At 37.9% G+C, this 20,482-nt stretch overlaps 2 protein-coding genes across 6 annotated transcripts; both read left to right on the top strand.

Annotated features, from left to right (window-relative positions):
- Positions 1 to 1,925: 1,925 nt before the first annotated feature.
- TRM4 (LONGIFOLIA protein) lies at positions 1,926 to 10,819 on the top strand. Its single transcript, XM_006845821.4, has 5 exons — positions 1,926 to 3,881; positions 4,520 to 4,587; positions 4,681 to 6,966; positions 7,933 to 8,113; positions 9,660 to 10,819. Exons 1-5 carry the CDS (start codon positions 3,728 to 3,730, stop codon positions 10,601 to 10,603), a joined length of 3,633 nt encoding a protein of 1,210 aa, XP_006845884.1. The 5' UTR covers positions 1,926 to 3,727; the 3' UTR covers positions 10,604 to 10,819.
- Positions 10,820 to 14,972: 4,153 nt separating this feature from the next.
- On the top strand, positions 14,973 to 17,899 carry TAF8 (TBP-associated factor 8). 5 transcript variants are annotated; one of them, XM_006845820.4, is made up of 3 exons: positions 14,973 to 15,421; positions 16,019 to 16,114; positions 16,260 to 17,899. In XM_006845820.4, the coding sequence occupies exon 3, from the start codon at positions 16,451 to 16,453 to the stop codon at positions 17,576 to 17,578; it is 1,128 nt and encodes a 375-aa protein (XP_006845883.1). In that variant the 5' UTR covers positions 14,973 to 15,421; positions 16,019 to 16,114; positions 16,260 to 16,450; the 3' UTR covers positions 17,579 to 17,899. The 5 variants fall into 5 exon arrangements, with proteins under 5 accessions (XP_006845883.1, XP_020523849.1, XP_020523851.1 ...); XM_020668190.2 differs by having other exon boundaries at positions 16,257 to 17,899; XM_020668192.2 differs by lacking the exon at positions 16,019 to 16,114.
- Positions 17,900 to 20,482: the final 2,583 nt, after the last annotated feature.

The raw sequence follows: 20,482 nt of genomic DNA, 5'->3' as shown, positions 1-20,482 counted from the left end.
GATAAATTCATGTGCCCGTGGCTTCAAAGGAATGCCCAAAACACTCCTTGCTGTACGCCATTGGAAACGTTCTAATCTAATGTATTACTAAATTATTGGTGTGGTTTCTATAATTAAGGTTCACCTTCCAGTTTTATCGTGACATAAAATTTTGGTGTAATTTTTTTTTAAAATTATCTAAAAATCTATTTTTTTAAGTTATAAAATTTTAAACTTCAAAAATGATTAAAATCAAGTATATCTATAACATATGAAAATCTTGAAAATTGATGATTAAGATAATGTGTTATAAGATACACTATTTTTGGGATTCAAAATCTTTTTTTTTTTTTTTTATATTCATAAATCTCGATATCCAGATGATCAATTAGAGGGTTTTTCAACATTAAAACAACATTTTCTAATGGGGGACGCATATGTGATTCTACATTTTAAGGTTACAACTATAAACTTTTCCTTACTAAATAATCACACTCATAAATGTTTAATCTAATCCCTAAGGATGTGAAGTCAACCCGGATTCTTGGACTATCATATTTTTTAAGTTATTTTCTGGTATGTGCGTTTGTAAATATTTTATTTTTTTATTTTTTATATTTTTTCTCTTGGTCTTGGAGGTTAGTCACAAAAATTTGGAGTCACGACAAAAAATATTCTCTTGGAGGAGCACAAAATCTTTTGACACTATACAAATACATACTCCACCTGAGCATATTATGTACTTACTCCCTCAGGCAAAACACTTACTTATTTGGGAAGATTTTTTTGAAGGGTGTGATTTGTATAAGGTTGCAACCTAAAACAATCCAATTAAGGCGCACCTCCAAAATTTATCATTATATGTAATTTTGGTGTAAAAAATTCTTAGGATTATATCAAAATCGATTTTCGTATCTAATTATAAATTTTTAAACTCCAAAAATAGTTAAAATCAAGTCGATCTATAAACATATGAAAATCTTGAAAATGGACGGTCTAGATAATGTGTTGCAAGATGCACTATTTCTAGGAATCAAAATGTTTTTTCTTTCATTTCATATTCAAACATCTCGTTGTCAAGATGATCAATTAGCGGGCTTTTCAACATTAAAAAAATATTTTCCAATGGATTTATGAGGTGCATATATAATTCTACATTTTACAATTGTAACCTTATATAAACTTTTTCCTTCTTTGAATTCAAAATTTTGAAAACCAACTAAAAATCACTGGACAAGCTTTTTAAGACTTAGATCCCTTGCTTTAAAGATTAAACAGTTTCTATTCAATCTCAGGGCATTATATTGTTCAAGCCTCTAGATAATGCAATTTATTAATCTTTTTTATCGAGTACGGCTGAAGAGATTACATCCCAATTTGAGGTCATAAAAATACTCCTAAATTTTGTGTTACCTTGGGGAGTCTGTGCTCCCTCCTGAGCATGAGATCTTTTGGTTACTCACTCTATATAATATGGAGTTTTACAAATATGAGTATACAAATATATGGAAGGGCCAAGGTTCCATCTAAACTCTAAGACAAATGGAACAAGAAAAAGAAGAAAAAGACAAAATCTTAAGTGTAAAATCATAATTCAGCATCACCAAGAGAAAATAATGCCAATAGGATAACAATCATAAAAGTGATCACAATAAGTTAAGAAAGGAAAGAGAAAGGCATTAGTATAATGAGCAATGGTAAATACTATTGTAGTAATATGCATAGCTGTTAAGACTTGGAACTAAGAATAACAAATGCATAGAGTACTATTAGGGTGGGGATTGGAGTGGGTATTTTGAAGGAATATCTTGTTGTGGGAATAGGGGTAGAGAGAGAAAATGGGGGCAAGAGAGTTTAGAGAGAGAAAAAGGGGGAGGGAGAATTTTAGAGAGAGAGAGAGGGAGTGAGAGTTTTAGAGAGAGAAAGGGGGAGAGAGTAAAAAGTTCATGGGATTTGCAGCCTTCCTCACTAGATGAATTGAATGATGGAAGGGCTAATTCAAAGGTGGGTCTGACAGGCTTCACATGCCTCCACTTATCCAACCCAGTTGCAGTCCCAATCTAATAATCCCCCACATGGAATGTGGGAAGAAACCAAGCACATATGACCCACTTTTTGCCCTTTCCACCCCAACAATCTCTCTCTCTCTCTACCCACACTATATTCTCTCTCTTCTTTTCCTCATCTCACATCTCTCCCTTCTTTTTCTTCTCCCCCCAAATCCCCAACCACTCTCTTAGAGCTTTCCCTCTCTCTCTTATTCATGGCTGAAATGGGCTAATGTGCACACACTTTCTCTCTCTCTATAGTGAACAGTTAATGGTTGATATTTGGTGCCATGATTTTCTCTCTCTACACAAACTTTCATGAATGATTTTGATCCCTCATTCTTACCTTTTCCAATCTCTCTTCCTTTTGGGTAGCTCAAATTGCCTTAAGGATCTCTCTCTGCAAATACATGATTCTCTTAGTTACATCGATCCTCCGTCACCTTCTCCAATCTCTCTCTAAAACCTGTAAAGTACCTATCTCTCTCTGTATTTTAATGCCCCATCAGGCACGACCCTTCTCCGCATCAAACCGGGATTGTATTCTATGTCTTTTGAGATACAGTCTGTACACATAATCATACCACTCTGGTGTTGTCAGAAGAAACCAAAATTTGGGTTTTGTGGGTCTCTACTTTCGGTTATTCTTAATGTTTTTTTCATCCTAGTGATCTTTCTTGCTGAAAAAAAATTGGTTCAGTTGCACAGGTGACCCACATCTCTATCTCCTCTCTCTAACCAAAATCTGTGTTGTGTGGGCTCTACAGGTTTTCTCTTACTGGCTTTTCATGGTGGTTATTTTTTCTGAGAAAGTATTGGGTTTCAATTTGCATTGTTGACCTCTCTCTCTCTCTCTCTCTCTCTCTCTCTCTCTCTCTCTCTCTCTCTCTCTCTCTCTCTCTCTCTCTCTCTCTCTCTCTCCAATTACCATTTCCAGCCTTGGTGTTGAACCTGCATTTTATCATGTGACATATACATTCACCATTTATAGTCATACTAGGCCAGTGGTAAAGAGGAAACCACACAAATAATCATCAGTGTGGTTTTTGGTCGCAGATACAAAACTTGGGTTTGGTTTCTCTTTTGAGGTTCCTTTTTCTCTCATGATTGTTCATGTTGTTTCAGAGAGTGGTAATTTAGAACCCAAGATCAAGTTTTGGGACTGAAAATCTTTTCTTTGAAGAATGGTGAACTCGTTCCTCAAAACCCTAGAAAATTGTGGAGATCCCTGAACTGAGAAACTTAGGCATTTGTGTTTCTTATTCAGAGGAGGAGAGAGCAATATCTAAAATCTTTCTGAAACCCTAGGATTTGGGGTGTTGGGTCTCTAAAACGATCCATTTTCCAATAGTAGTGTGGCCATAGATTCTATTTTGAAACTTGGGTTCTGAGTTTACTCCCAAACCAAGATTCTTTGGACCCCAGTTTCTGGGTTTTGGGAAGTGGGTTTGTTGCACTAAGCCCTAGACTCTGTTTTCAAGGTGGGGTGAGGAGGAATTATGCTTGGGGACAATGGTTTATGCCTTCATGGGAAGTGGGTTTATTGGACTAAGGCCTCTGTGTTATCATGGTGGATTTAGGGATACTAGTTTTCTGGAAGTGGGTTCTTTGGCCTAAAGCCTAAACTGTGTTTTCATGGTGGATTGAAAGGGAACTAGGGTCAGGATTTGGGACTTTAGTTGCAGAGGAGAGGGTGGGTAATGTCTGCGAAGCTGCTTCATGCATTATCAGAAGAACACGCAGAGTTGCAAAAACAAATTGGATGCATGACTGGAATTTTTCAGCTTTTTGACAGGCACCACCTTATTACTGGAAAGCGCGTTAATGGCTTCCATCCAAAGAGTTTACCTTCAGGTAATTTTGAAAGAATTCTTCTTTTATCCAATATGAAATTATGTTCACATTTTTTGTTGAGATTCTGAAACTTGTGCTTCATTGATGTTCATTGCTCTCTCTCTCTCTCTCTCTCTCTCTCTCTCTCTCTCTCTCTCTCTCTCTCTCACACACACACACACACACGCACACGCACACGCACACACACACATTTTACTGGTTGGTTCCTAAGAAAAAGCTTTGGTCATGAAATCTCTCTCTTACACACACACGCACACACATTTGCTGCATGTTTTTTTAGAGAAGCTCCTGTCTTGAAATTTTTTTCTTTGATTTTGAAATATTTGTGTCTCCTGACTTTTTTCTGAGAATTTATTTCTCTCTCTTCAAAGAACCTTCTTTATCTTTTTCTCTTTCTTATGAGATGGTTACTAAGAAATGACGACAACCATAAATCTCTCTCCCTCGCTCTCTCTCTCGCACACGCACTAGACCGAGGATATCCATAACACACACAGCCTCTCTCTGTCTCCAAAAGTTCCCAAATTTCTTGATCTGTTCCTGGTTTTCCTTAAAAACGATATATTTGCTTCCTTAGAAACGAGACATCCATATATTGTGGCATTAACATTTACAATTTGATCATCTTCATTTTGTAGACCGTTCTCTCTCTAACACCACCATACATGGAGCAAAGGACAATGGGTGCCCTCCTCAGGTTACCATGGTAAGAAGTTCTCTTAAATGTTCTGTATTTTCTTCTCTATAATATGAACTTCTCTCTAGAATTCTTACTAGTTCCTCAATCCTCAAATTACAGGGGAAAAATCAGATCCAAAACCAGAGCCAGAGATCTTCTGTTGAGGCCCCTCGAACTTCTCTCTCTTCCTCCTCTTGTTCTTCCTCTTTCTCTTCTCTCGATAACCGATCATTACCTCAATCTGAGATCCCGTCTCTCGAGCACTACAGTTTCTCTGATAAATCTCAAAAAAATTTGCAGAAATCACATAAGCAGGCATCCAGTAACAAACAGAGTCTCTTGAATTCTCGAAATGAGACTTCCAATTCTTCAGCTCAAATGGGTCGACCATCTCTTGATTTCAGAGACCTGGTTAAGGACTCAATTTATAGAGAAACCAAAGGATTATCAGTGAAAACCAAAACCAAAGAGGAGACTATACAGCGTCCATTAAAGCCCCAAGACTCCCCAAGACCTCCTCTTCAACTGCCCAAACCACTTGATGAACCCACTGGTTTTAATGCAAAGGGGAGAGCTTCTTCAGTTGATCTGAATGAGTCGCTTAGAGTCCTTGCAAAGCTCAAAGAAGCACCATGGTGCTTTAATGAGCCTCGTGACCCCCCAAGAACTTCTTATGAATCAAAAGATGGGTCTCTGTTCTCTCTATCTAAAGATGGGTCTGTGTTCTCTCTCCCTAAAGATGCCCCACGTTTCTCCTACGATGGGAGAGAAGCTCCTCGACCATCTTCAAAGATCAGAGAGCTTCCAAGGCTATCCTTGGATAGCGGAGATAGCTCTTCAAGGAGCTCTAGTTTTGATCTCAAGTTGGGCACCATTACAAAAGAGTTGCAGAGGAGCAGCTTTGAACCAAAGAGGAATAGCATTTCGAGTATCAAAACAAGCTCTGTTTTGAAGGATTTGCAAAAAAGTGTTACTGATCAAAAGAGCTCTGGTCGTGAAGCCATGAAACCTCAACTAGAACCAGAGTTCAAGAGGCAACCTCCAAGTGTTGTGGCCCGACTTATGGGCTTGGAAGCCATGCCCAATTCTGGTAATTTTCAAGCTCAGGACCAGTTTGTTCCAACCAAAACTTTAATTCATGAAGCTGATAACTTTCCTGGTAGTCAGAAAACTGGTAGTGGTTTTTCTGGTACCTCGAAAACTTTGGAAGAAACAAGACCTGATCGGCACTCTAGCTCGCCAAGGAGCTCTCTGAGAGACCCAACTTCCCCAAGAGCAAAGAATTCGAATCCAATTATGAAACCCATCGCTAATTCAAGGATTCCAGTTGAGGCTGCTCCATGGAGGCAGCAAAATAATAGTCGTTCCCCTCGAAAAATGCCGGATGTTACAGCACCACAATTTGTTTACACCGAGATAGAGAAGAGGTTGAAAGAGCTAGAGTCTCAGCACTCTGATAAGGATCTCAGAGCTCTGAAACAAATACTAGATTGCATGCAGGCTAAGGGGCTTTTAGATTCCGACAGAGAGGAAGATCCATATCAAAAGAGTTACCAAAACCAGAACCAGAACCAGAACCAAATTGGATTTGATCTCAGTTCGAGACTTGCCGGAATTCGGCGAAACCAGCCAGAAAATTGCCGGGTTCCGGTAGTGAACAAGGGAAATTCGGGCCCCAGGGAGTTTAAATCTCCAATAGTGATCATGAAGCCAGCAAAACTTATGGATAAGTCCAGTGACTCTCATCTAATCCCTTTTGATGGTTTATCGGGTCCTCGAGCTGGTAAACTTCTTGGGCAAATTCAGAGTAATAATCCTATTGATACAAACCGAAAAGCTTCTGGTATTAACAGAATACCAAAGGATCCTACTTCCAGAAATGGTCAGAGAGAGCTCCATGGTCGAGTTTCAGATAAGCATAACAATGGCAGGGCTGAAGAAAATTCGAATTCACAGAAAGGGGTTCGATCAAATCAAAACCCATCGAGGCCTCAACAATCAGTCAAAGAGCGCACTAGTTCTGCGAAGAGCTCAGGGGGTTCTTTAAGCCCAAGATTACAACAAAAGAAGTTGGAATCAGAGAAGAAAACCAAGAGCTCTGCAACTTTGCCGGATTCTGGCAAGCCTCGCCGGACTTCTGGCCAAGTGGGTTCTCCAGGAAGCCGGCAAAGGCTTGTGTATGATGACCAAATTAGTGATATCAGTAGTGATACAAGGAATTTGAGTCGACAGGGTGATGAAGTCTCTCTAAGATCGGATAGTAATATTAGCTCAGCATCACAGGTGGATATTGAAGTTACAAGTGCTGATCGATCAGGTGAAGTGGATTCTGTCAATTTACGGCGAAGAGAGAGGGACCCAGTTCGCGGTGTCACTGGAAATCACATTCAGAGTATAAAACAGAAGGTACTTTTCATACTGTGTACATGATTACTTGTGGTTGCATGGCAACACATAATTGAATGGGTGGTTCTTTCATTAATAATGGGACAAGAATGAATTGAAGGCATCTAAAGATGTGACAAAATTGAAAGAAAATTATTGATATTCAGTTAGGATGTCATTTATAAAAAATGAGGTGGCATGTAGCATGCAGCAGCTTTCTCTGGCTCTCTTTGGGGGGGGGGGGGGGGTGTTGTGCAGACTTGTCTTGTCTTGGTTTTTAAGGGTTCAGGACTCAAAACACTTCCCGAATCACTATAAATTAATTTCCACATAAAATCCATGAATTCAAGATCCAAAAACAGTGTAAATTAGACAATCACTAAAGCAAAAATGAACCGTCCAGAAAATGGGTACACGATGGATCACTTTAAGACTCAGAATGCTCTTCTTTTTTATTTATTTAAGTATTCATGTTTGTAATGGTTGAGATGATGGACCTGTGAAGTTTTGGATCCTCATTCGATCTCCAAGATGGATTTTGGAAGGTGGATGCACTAGAATAGGTGCATCCAGAGGCATACCCAAACCCTACCCTTTTATTCTGGTGTGCTTGCTTTATTTCTAGCAGAAAATTCTCCAATATTCTCTTTGATAGACTTGGAGTTTCCTTCTAATAAAAATTATTTGTGAATCTCAGAAACAGGTGGGCAGTATTTCTTGCCCTTCTAAACTTAATGGAGAGAGAGAGAGAGAGAGAGAGCAGTACGTGTGTATCTGGAGAGAGAGAGAGAGAGAGAGAGAGAGAGAGAGAGAGAGAGAAGAGCAGTATGTGTGTATGTCGAGAGAGAGAGAGCAGTATTTTTGTGTATGTCTTGAGCAATACTTTGTTCACTTGTCCTTGAAGTGTAATACTATGTTCACATGGCCTGTTCCTATCACTTTCTGTTTACTTATTTTTCGATGAACTTTCTTCTTGTCTATTATCAGAAGGCGCAGATTAACCTAAGAGATGGTACGGCAGCAACCCCAATCCCCACAAAAGACATAGCAAAGGAACGCTCAGCTCTTGTCCCTGAGCAGCCAAGCCCTGTATCTGTCCTCTATGCCTCATTTTACCGGGACGAACTTTCCCCTTCTCCTGTGAAGAAGATCCCCACTTCATTCAAAGGTAAAAAGCCTGACATCCCTCATTAATCACAACCAGCTTGAAAACTTCTTGACTTGGGCTCGGGCTTGCCCGGGTCACTCAGACCTGCCAGGTTGCCGCGTCCGGTTCAAAGGTTCACGATTCAAAAACCCAGAGACTTCCGAATCACACTGAGTCATAAACCCTTGTGTTTTTTCCCTAGAGACTCACTCCGGTCTTGGTGAAACTTGGCCTAGTCAAACTACTGACTCGGGATCAGGTGCCTGGCAAGTCCGAGTTTTAAATCATAGACGACAACTATCAATAATATAAAAGAATATGAGTTCACTTCATTCAAAGGGTGAAAGCATGATACCTCCTACCAGTTACCAATCACAACTATCAGTAACTTGAAAGATTACAAGTTAATATGAGTTCACTTCATTCAAAGGGTGAAAGCATGATACCTCTTACCAGTTACCAATCACAACTATCAGTAACTTGAAAGATTACAAGTTCTTTGGTAGAGCCTGCAGCTTTATCTGAATTCACTAATTGTCCCAACCTTCAGGTTGTGGGCTTGAACCAGGCTTGCCTATAAAAGAGTTTGTCCAATGGAATATGGTTTATTTTAATTAAGGTTACATACACCATCGATTTCCACTGATGTCTGGTTGGAGATTTAACTGTAGTGGAGCCACAGGAAAATTCACTTGGTTAATCAGTGGGAGTCATTGGCCGATGTTGCTTGGAGTACTATATTATATATACCATAGGCCTCTGGATTATTGTATGAATTCCCTAAAATCGAGCAAAAAACAAATTTTTTTTTTTTTTTTTGGAGCCAAGACTTAGGCAACAATAGTATCCTGGTTTTGGGGGCCGTTAGTGTTTTAACAACCATGGGCTATCACGGCAAAAATAAAACCTTGGTTGGATCCCCCAACCACAAAGTATTTCATGACAAGCACATTCCAAATGTGGCACCCAGTGTTTACAAAATTGAATCGGAACGGTTAATTGGGGCCCGAAAGTGGTAAACCAACTTATTCAACCGTTCTAACCGAAAAAGTCCAAAACAGTCAAAAAAGTGTTGAAAAAAATATAAAAAGATACAAAAAGAAAATCTATTAAAATATGAAAAAGCATATAAAGAATGATTAAGATAAAACACATTCAAATAAAGTTGAAAATTAATGAAAAAAATGGATTTTAACAATTCGATTTGTACCTAGGGTATTTTCAAAATTTTCCAAGAAATATGGGAAAATATAAAAATGAGTATTAATGACCAAAACAACTTTTAATCTTTACAATAGTGTAAAGAATATTAAAAATGCATTACAAATCAAATTCTTTATTTTGGAAATTTATATATATATTTTTGAATATTTTTATTCTAAAATACCGGATCACTAAAACCACCCAAAATCAGAATCGATTTAACTGAGTGGTTAGCAGTTAGATCATCCGGCTTTCTCCAAACAGTGCTTGAATTCCATAACAAAAGTAAAATAGGAAATAATAACTTTTTCTTTTTCTTTTGCCATTATTTTTTATTTAAATGTTTTTCCTTTCTTGCCCATAGGTGACATGATCCAAAACCCAACCGCCAACCTTTGCACCGAGGACACATGGGACCCGCTAGCCCTTAGTAATCCGGGCACCAAGCTAGCCAGTGTCAAGAGCCTAGTCCACAAGCTTGAGAGGCTCAACTCAGCTCACGACGAGGCCACAACTGATCACATTGCGTCACTATGCGAGCACACCAACCCTGATTGCCGCTATGTATCTGAGATCCTTTTGGCCTCTGGCTATCTCCTTGAGGGCCTCAGCAACAGGCCTAGCCTGCCCCATGGCTCAAACCCATTGAGCCCCGACTTGTTCCTAGTACTCGAGCAAACCAAGCCAGCGGCTCAACGCACCAAACTGGAGATGGCCCACCGAAGGTTGATATTTGATATGGTGAATGAGATTCTAGCAAACATGCTCACTGACCTCGCCAGTGGCTCTTGGCTTGAGCCTCGGATCCAGACTGTTGGACCCATAGGGGCCCAAAGTCCAGGTTTTGGTGCAATGGAGGGGACTTCTAGAGACAAGCTTGTATACCTAGGCCTGGGCTCACAGATCAAGCCTTGGACTCGATGGGATGGGCCTAAAGAGAGTCCTAGTATGCTTCTTCATACATTGGATGAGATTCATGGAAGACCCAGGATCTCAAGGACCAAGCCGTGGGTTCGAGCCAATGGGCTAAAAGGGGGCCATCAGTTGGTACTGGTGGTGTGCGAGGAGCTTGAGAGGCTAGCTCGAGTTGCGTCGGGTTATGAAGATTTTGATGAGTTTTTGGACTCGATGGTCCGCGAGGAGATATCAAGAAGGCCGCCTAACAGTCAAAGTGAGCGCGATGGTGTGGTTTTGGATTTGGAGAGGATGATATTTAAGGAGTTGGTTGATGAGATGGTGAGTAGTGAGGCGAGGAGTTGTAGAGTCGGGTCCATTGGGGCCCGGAGGCGACAGCTATTTTCGGGTTAGGGAGGATTGTGAGATCTAAGAAGAAAAAAAAAAACAATTAATTGGTGTTTTATTTTGTTTGATGTTATTTTTATGGGAGATGAGCCCAAGTGGGTTTGAGCTGTGTGGGATCGAAAGTGGGTTTTTTGCTCTCTTTTTCATCTGCCTTTTATTCTTTTACGAGTTCTATTCACAGCTTGTAACTATATAAGAAGTCTCATTTGAGGTTCTCGTTAACCATTAGAGTCTTACTGGGATTTCCCCTATATTTTATCCATGAATTTCAGCGAAGCATAACATTAAATCCCTCTCTCTCCACACTGCTTCTCTCTCTCGGAACTGACTGAAACAATAAGGCTCTCACTCTCGGAACTGATTGAAACAGTAAGGCTCTCTCTCTCTCGACCGGGCTCTCTTTCTCTCAGAACTGGCTGAAACATTTGGGTGCACGAAATTATAGGAATAGTGAAGTTTTTTTACATCCATTTTTACTTAGCCCGGAAAAAAAAAAAGGAGCTGGGGTCATGGTGGTAACAGCCCACACCCTAGCAACCTGGTTTTCATTCTTATTGACAACCCCCAACACTTAAAAAAAAAACTAAAAAAAAAAAAAGCCAACTCCTAAACCATTTAAAAAAACGGGTAAGGCCCTGTCTTTCCCCACTGAATTACCTGAAAAAAATATTTTACTTAGCCCAAGAAAGCCAAAGAAGGAACAAGGAAAACAGCAAAATAGAGGTAGAGGAAAGTAAGGGGACAACTTATTGTTTCTCAGAGATAACCAATAGTACTTGACATATGACTTCTTGAGAAATAGAACAAATTCTCAGAGATAACCAACAGTACTTGAAATATGACTTCTTGAGAAATAGAACAAATTTAAGGTGGTCGACCTTTTTCAGCAAGTTCAAATTTGACGAGGAACGATTTGAAATCTGGAGTCGCTAATCCTTGGGAATTATCTGGAGTAAAAAGGACGCTCTTAAACGAAATCTAGTGATCGATAAATCGGCCAAGTTACTTGCCTTCGGCCCCCTTGTGTAGCCTGAGCTGGGTGTCCAACTCGGTGATATTAAATTTTTTTAAAAAAATATATAAAAATTCTAAAAAAAAAAGAACTTATTTAAAATGTGTTTTTTTATGTCTTCTATTGGCAAAATTGGATAATATTTTGGCCATAAATACTTATTTTAACATCTTTCCATCTTTTTTGGATTATTTTGAAAATAACCCCCAGTGACAAGTTAATTTTTTAAAATCTATTTTTTAGTGACTTTTTAACATCATTTTAAAATGTTTTGCTTAATCTTACTTTAAACATACATTTCTTTTTCTTTTCTTTTTTTATAGAAAAAATATGTAATGAGACTATTTACCTTGATACAAGGTGATGACAGTTAAATAATATTTTGCTCATAAATACTTATTTTAACATCTTCCTATCTTTTTTTGGATTTTTTCATAAATACCCCCAATGATAAGTTGATTTTTTAAAATATATTTGTTACCAACTTTTTAACATCATTTTTAAGTGTTTTATTTACTCTTACTTTAAACATACATTTCCTATTTTTTGGATTTTTTTATATTTTTTTTATAGAGAAAGTATATAATGAGACTGTTTACATTTGATACAAGATGGTCACATCTTGACTATTGGATGTCATATTTGGTGGCTGCAGTTACTTTATTGACCAAGCTCAAAGTCTAAAAAAAAAATTTTCGAACTTTGTGACACACCCAAGCTATCAAATTTTACATCGGATGGTTGTAAGTAAATGTGACCTCCATGTATGAAAGATAAATAATTTAACTGTATACAATCCCTTTTTATATAATGTTTTCACCTTTTTCCTTTTTTTTTTTTTGTTTGCTGCTATAAATAAGCAACACTAATCGGACCGAGTTACTATGACACGGCCCGAGTAATCAGCTCGAGCTAGGATTGATTACTTAGTCCGACTCGCACATTCTAACACTGAAGAAATCAATGACTTGGATCGTATAGTCATGAGGTGCGTCTTGGTGGGAGGATACACCTAGGGTTGACCACACCCTCATGGGAGTTACAACCTCTGTATGAGAGGGAGTTGGAGAATGTCTTACCCTCATGGGATTACACCCCAATGAAAGCACTGTCTCCATGCACTCCAATGGCTACCTCATTCATGAGGGGATTAAACCCATATGAATTGGGGCAATGGAGGCCTTCCTCTCACTATAAAAAGGGGAGCAATGTGGATCTCAAGGCATGCGATCCGTAAAAGAGTCAATTTGAGATAGAACCCTAATGCTCTCCACCCTTTTGAGTTGTAAAAAAAAATATGACCCTCCAAGAAAAAAAGATTTGTAAATGAGGATTCGAGCTTGAACTTTGTTCCTTATCTTTGTGAACTTGTTTATCGCTTAGGATGTACAATGGAACCGATTTCAACAGCTCTAATAGATGTCTAACTTACCTACTTGAGTCTACCGTTCTTCTCCAAATTTGTTCGACAAAAATAGCATAACGAAGACAACACCTATTGACTAAAACTGGATTGCTAGCACTTCGGTTTCTGGTTGCTTAAAATTTGTCTCCAATATTGGCGTAAGAGCTATCGTGGAATTGCGTTCTTGATTAGCCCAAGTATTCGCTTCTTCATTTGCCTCTCTACAGCAATGGGATACCTGAACATGGTCCCTAATCAAAATGTCACCAATCTCTGCAAAAGCAAACATCAGACTCGCTCATGCACCTCTTCTGTCATTGCACCATCTCATTACATTCTGTTTATCCCTTTCGGCCTAATTTTCTCCCTGGTAAAGGCGTAATAGTTTAAATGGCAGTTTATTTTATGGTGAGTCGATTTATTGATAGTCCCTGACTAAAATCAGTCTATTTGAATAAGCTGCTATTCAGATATGTTTGTTTGGACCATAGTTAGCAAGTCGAGGATTATCAATAAATTGGCTCACCATAAAATCGAAAACAAATCATTTTTATTTTGAAAAATTGGATGAAACAATAGAGTAAAAAACTACAGATCAACAAAAATACTTCATACAAAGATATCGCTAATGTATCGGATTAGGCTGAAAAAATCGAAGTTAAAAAATTGGATAAATTTCAAATATTAGAAATTTTAAAATTCTAAAAAATAAAAATTATGTCAAAGCCACCAATAATAGCTCATCCATAAAAATTTTACTAGACTAAAATAATTAAGTCAATTAATTTAAATGCCTTGTGACTATCGTTTAATCATCTAATATTAAATACATAATTAACTAGCATATACCAAAAGAAAAAGTACCATATAAATTTACCCATTAAATATTTTAACAAACATCACACCTACCTATTACATACCAAAAACAAAAGGGTGCGGTTTCTATAAGGTTGCAACCTTAAACAATCCAATTAAAGTGCACCGTAAAATTTTATCATAACATATAATTTTGTTGTAAAAAATTCTTAGTATTATCTTGAAATCTATTTTTGTACCTAATTAGAAAATTTTAAATTTCAAAAATGATTAAAATCAAGTAGATCTATAAATATATGAAAATCTTGAAAATAGGCAGTCTAGATAATGTGTTGCAAGATGCACTATTTCCTGGACTCAAAAACTTCTTTTTTTTCATGTTCATACATTTCAATGTCGAGATTGTCGATTAAAAGGTTTTTTCAACATTAAAACACCATTTCCGATAGATTTTTGAGGTGCATATATGAATCTACGCTTTAAGGTTGTAACCTTCTATAAACTTTTCTCAAAACAAATATATTATATAAATTTATTCATTAAATACTTTAACAATGGCTTGGTGAAATATACTTCATAAATTCACTAAAGGGAAAAGTTTATATAAGGTTGCAACTTTTAAATGTAGAAGTACGGATACATCTCAAAAATCCATTGGAAAATATTGTTTTGATATTGAAAAACCCCCTAATTGATCATCTCGACGTCGAGATGCATGACTATGAAAAGAAAAAAGATTTTGAGTACCAGAAATGATGCATCTTACAACATATTACCTAGATCGTTAATTTTTAAGATTTTAAGGTTTATAGATGTAATTGATTTTAATTATTTTTGAAATTTAAAATTTTATAATTAGATATGAAAATAGATTTTGAAATAATATTAAAAATATTTTTAGATCAAAATTGTATGAATGATAAAATTTGGAGATGCACTTTAAATAGATTGTTTTGCGACCTTATGAAAACCGCACCCTTCATTAAATACTTAAAACATCGTACCTATATCGCTCGTACCCAAAAACAGTACACGATTTTTTATTTTCTCGTTGCAATGATTTAACTATAGTATGGGGACTACGGTCACTACATAACTATGGTTAAAGTTTTATAAATTTCTTTGTTTGAAAATAGGCTCCTGTGTTTACGGTTCAGAGAGAGAAGAAGGGCGAAGGAAGACGAGAAAATAGGCGCTGGGCTCATAGCCATTAGGGTTTATAGAGAGAAGGAAGTAGGAAAAGTTCTTCTGCTTTGGTTTATAGGGAGAGAAGAAGGAAGAAGGAAGAGTTGATCGACTTCACAAACCCTAATGCCCAAATAGAAAGGCCCTAACTGATTTTTAGAGAGAGAAAAGGAAGATGGGATGCTGATTTGGGATGGTTTGAAGAGGATTTTTCTCTCTGATTTGAGTTGTTGTTTGAGAGAAAGCCCTAGTTATACTGATTTGTGACGAGGCCCTAACTAATTTTTTGATTTGTGAAGAGGCCCTAACTGATTTTTAGAGAGAGAAAAGGAAAGAGGGTTTTTCATTTTGTTGGGGAAACAGGAAGCAGAGCTGAAAGATTAGGTCTGGCGGATTGCTTGCTCTTGTAAGTTTACAGTTTACACTATATTTTTTAACTTTGTTATCACATAATCAAAAACAAAATATTGATTACTTGGTTCTGTACTCACACTCTCTGCTTCTCATTCATCAGTAAAAGACTATGTTTGAGCTCTAATTTGTGCCATAAACATTATTTTCATAAAAACAATTATCACAAATAATAACAGAAATCCGCATGTTTATGATTTTCTTTACCCAATGATTTACTTTACGAAATGATTTGCTATAAACAGTATTATTTCATTTACACAATGATTTTCCATAATAACAACTTTGTTTAAATTTAAAGAAAAAGGAAAAAAAAAATTCCTACTTTCAATCTGCAACTGTGGCTTTGAAGAACACAGTCGGGATAAACTTTATATTTTAGGTTTTTTTTTTAAATAATATTGTTTTTCAAAAGCATGAAAGTAGCAATGGCTGCAATACAGGGGGAAAAAAATTATAGGTAAAAAAAGATGCGGTTTTTTGGCCTGATTTAAATCGTATTATGAAAAAATCGTGTTTGAAACTGTTTTTATGAAAAGCACGCGATTTATGGACCAGTTCGTTTTTGATGTTTTCTTTCTATGATATGCAGTTTGAAGAAATAACGGCTTTCCTGTATCTTGCTCCACAAACCAGGAAAACCTGTAGAAATTCGAAACTGTCAACCTGAAATATCATTGTTAAAGTGGTGATAATTTCTCTTTTGACCAGTGTACCATACCTTGGATTAGTTGCTTGATTTCTTGGCTGAATTGCTAGGGTATCATAAACACCTTTTTACTGCGTTATTTCAATTTTGTTTCTCAATCATTTGCTATTTGAAACAAAAGCAGGTCAAATACCAACAAAACCAAAAAAGGTTGCTGTAAATTGCAGTGGTGAATCTTGAGAAACCCAATATTTTGCCAGACATTGCAGTGCTGATTACCAAGAATAGCATAAATTTTATCTGAAAATCGTAAGGATAGAAGAAAGCACCATACTCACCTAGTCTTGATTTGAGAGATGATATGATTATTCGAACATGAATGATGGCGGTGGGGAGAGCAGAAGAAACATCGATGAGTGTAAGAGCGAGAGAGGTGGAGAACAAGAGGAGGACGAGTTTGGTCGAGCAGTTACTAGGGTTTCGGTTGCACAAATATGTGAGAGTGCAGGGTATCACACCTTTCAGCGCTCAGCCCTTGAAGCCCTTGCTGACATAGCCCTGAGGTACCTTCGTGACCTAGGTCGATCTGCTCGCTTCCATGCCAATTTAGCAGGAAGAACGGCGTGCAATGTCTTTGATGTTATACAAGCATTGGAGGACTTGGGTTCATCTCAGGGCTTTGCAGGTGCATCAGATGTGAACCACCCACTAGCTGCGTCAGGTGCCCTTAAAGACATAATTCGGTACACCAATATAGCTGAAGAGATCCCCTTTGCTAGGGCGGTACCCCGATTTCCTATCCCAAAAACCCGAAAACCCACCCCTAGTTTTTTGCAACTAGGTGAGACCCCACCTCATAAGCACATTCCTTCGTGGTTACCGGCCTTTCCTGATCCCCATACATACATACACACCCCTGTTTGGAATGAAAGGGGAAGTGATCCTAGGACTGAAAAGTTAGAGCAGGCAAGGCAGAGGAGGAAGGCTGAGAAATCTCTTGTGAGTTTACAGCAACGGTTAGCTTGTAATGGGGCCACAATGGCTTCGATGGATGGGGAACTAAAAGGGAAACGGCCATTAGATGGAAACAACCCATTTCTCGCTCCCCCTCTTCTATCTGGGGAGAAGGAAGCTTCGTTGGTTCCTATGCCTGCTGGTCTTTCTTTGAAATCTCCTGATGAGAACATTGAGAAGAAACCAGGCGGTTTGTCTGTTGTGAATGCCTTTGCTCCTGCTAATGAAGCAGCAAAGGGTGGTGGCCTCATTGACGAGGCGAGGCAACTGAAGCCGAAAAGACCAGTTGTGCAATTCAAATTTGGATTGGATAAGAGAACTGTGAATCCCGCACCGTTGTTGTTTGGTAACAGGTACAATAGGACTGGTGGTAATGCAACGGACATGTCTTGGTTCTCAAGGGATGAGGAGAAAGATGACAAAAAGAAGAGAGCTGAACAGATTCTAAAGGAAGCCATGGAGAACCCACAGGAACTTGTTCAATTGTAATTTATTGGATGGTGTGAAGGAGATATTCATTGTTTGTAGGGTGAGGCTAATACGACCGGGAATTGACTTTTTGACTACCTGCTGTTCGTGCACAATGCTGAATTGGTTGTTGTGAATTGCATTTGCTTGTGAATGTCTCATTGGATGAATTCCATGCTGACACAGGTCTGAGTTTATGGTTGGAGGTTCATGAAAAATTGGTAGGAAATGGTATCAGGTGTTCTTGAGTTGATGCTTGAGGTATTGTAACAATCTGTCTGATACAATGTCCTTGTAACAGTGTCTAGATCGATTCTTTATAAATGCATTTTATTTTCATCTTTTCTTGTGACCAACTTTGAAAAGTTCAACTGATAGTATCAGTAATAATTTATTTCTGTTTTTTTCTCTCGCATGATGGTTTCTTCACTCATGGGTATTCCCAATAAGAATTGATTTAGCCTACTGAGCCATGTTCATGGATGTATTTCTCTTCATAGGAGGAGACGTTCTGGGTAGAGTTATTGACATTTTCTACAAATAACTACATTCAGCTGCAAACACTCTAGAACTTATCACACATTGGTCCTCAAAATCGTTCTTGTGGAGACCTTAGCTCTAAGTTGTTGCCTCTATAGCCATGCTTTCCCCTCAAGAACATCTGTTTTGGAGAACTTTTAAGGAACTAGGTGGTCATTGTCCATATTACAATTTTCTCAGAACTAACTTGCTTACTAGGTAAATTTGAAGAATACTCTACAAAAAGGATACATGTTTCTGGCTGACAAACAAGAAAGAAACAAATACTTGACACTGAATCAGAAGATTCTTAACTTCTAGAATTCCCTGTTCTTTTCTTTTGTCGAGTTTGATTCTAGAAAATAGGAACCACTTGATTTATGATGAATCTCGCCCTGCTCTTATAACTAGGCCCACTGCTGATCCTAAATGGTGTTATGTAAACAATTGCATGTATGGGTAACTGTCGCTGTCTGTGGGTTTTTACTAAATGTCTGTTTTCATGTTAATCGTGCCGGATTTAATTGGTTTAACAGCTTGTTACACCTAAATACAAGATTATGAATTGCATGATAGCCCTAGAAAATGTTTTAGCCTCTGCATCTATATGTTTTCATTCTTTTCTATCTTGTTAGTGTCTGGGCTTGTTATTTGTTTCCTTCAAATCCATGTGACTAGTTTGTAAAACTCTTAGGAATTGTCACATACATGATTACGTACTATCTTAGGTAACAATTTGTGAGGCGTATGCCTACCACATTTGAGTGGTGATCGGGAGTAAATCAGGATGGGCTTATGGTGCAACTGGTGTGTTAGGTCTAAATGTGTTTTAAGAAAGATCTTCATGAACATGCGGGCAATATGCATATATTGGTAATGGTAAAGACATGAATTGAAACTAAACTGAATTGCTTCATTTCCTCTTGAAACAGATTATTTCAATGATGTGGGCATTATACAACGAATCAATGACAAAACAATATTTTCATATAAAAAGCGATGTCATGAGGGGTGTGTGTGTGGGCGTGTGGGCTTGATTGGGTGCATTTGTGGGTGTGGGCACATTTGTGGGTGTCTCATCTTTGCCAATTCAGAAATGAAGGTGTGACCATCATCAGGTGTTCATTGTTTCTTTTTTTTCTTTTTTCAAACTCATCAGCGGTTCATTGATTGAAAAGTGAATCACATCTACAGCATTGATTTACTTCTCCTTTAGCCTCTTTGATAAATGAAAGCGGGTTACTTAACTTCCTTGGAATTAAAGTTGGAAAATCTCCATATTCTCCTCAATCAGGGTGAGGAATTTCTGGTCATTTCAAGAATCTGACTGTATGGCAGAATATTCAAAAAATTGTAGTTGTATATAACATAAAGTTGTCATGTCAATTATGATTAAGTTCTCTATGATGGTGATCTGGGGTATAAGATCTTAGCAACAGTCATTATCAATGTTGAAGGGATACTTCATGATCGACTAGTATGCTAGATATTGAATTTCATATGGAGGATTTAGGGGGAAAGTAAAAGATTTATTTTTTATGGTAGTGAGGTCCATGCCATAGAGCAGAAATAACAATGGATATCAAATGTTTTGGGGATGGATCTGGTCCAAGCTGAAGCTTTTTCAAAATGATAGTTTGCAATGCCGCTTGCCATAAAGGAGAAAATATATTTCTATAAAAAGGGATAAAGAGAAACTCCTAGTAGGCCATTCAGCTTTAGAGCCGATGGCTTGATTCATGGAGAGATGCTGGTTGAATGATGATATGAATATTGCTGTAAAGACGAGAAAGGTCATTTGGCCTATGTTTTTGAAGGGGTTTTCGTGTAGGTCCCTTTGTTGGAGGTGATTCCCTCAATATCATCAATTGGACCCATAGATAGGAGAAGTTGGCAAGTATCAATCATGGAGAAGATTTTTAGAGGGGGAGGGTTTATTTGTATTACTATTAAAGAACAAAAAATAAATGAAGTGTTTATGTGCATTCTCATTTGCAAAGAGAGGTGAAGTGGGGTCTTTTTTTCCGCAGGAGTATGAGGAACTCTTTCTTGATTGTGGTTGTTTCCCCTTCTCATGATTTCTCTGAAGATTCCTTGTCCTATTCATTTTTCTTTTTTTGATGTTATGTTCTTGATGTTTGATGCCCAATTCAGCTTGGTGTGACTGTGTTCAATCTTTCTCCCTAACACACACACGCACACAGCAAAAAGAAAAAAAGGGGGAAAAATAGGGAATTGAGGACCATGGAGGAGATATTGAAGAGGAGGGGATTCTTTAGGAATCTATGGAAGTTACTCAGTAAATTTCATTTCTAGTAATCTCTTCTAGGAAGAAGGAAGGTTGGATGTTGGTTGACACTTTGCTAACTTGGTTGAGGCATGGGATACCATGGTCACAATAGTTGG

The sequence above is a fragment of the Amborella trichopoda genome, chromosome 10, assembly GCF_054954075.1.
Source record: "Amborella trichopoda isolate Santa Cruz 75 chromosome 10, AtrichopodaSantaCruz75HAP2 v2.0, whole genome shotgun sequence".
NCBI classification, from domain to species: Eukaryota; Viridiplantae; Streptophyta; class Magnoliopsida; order Amborellales; family Amborellaceae; genus Amborella; species Amborella trichopoda.
Note: the sequence above shows the minus strand (reverse complement) of the source record. Positions and strands in the feature narration are given on the sequence as shown.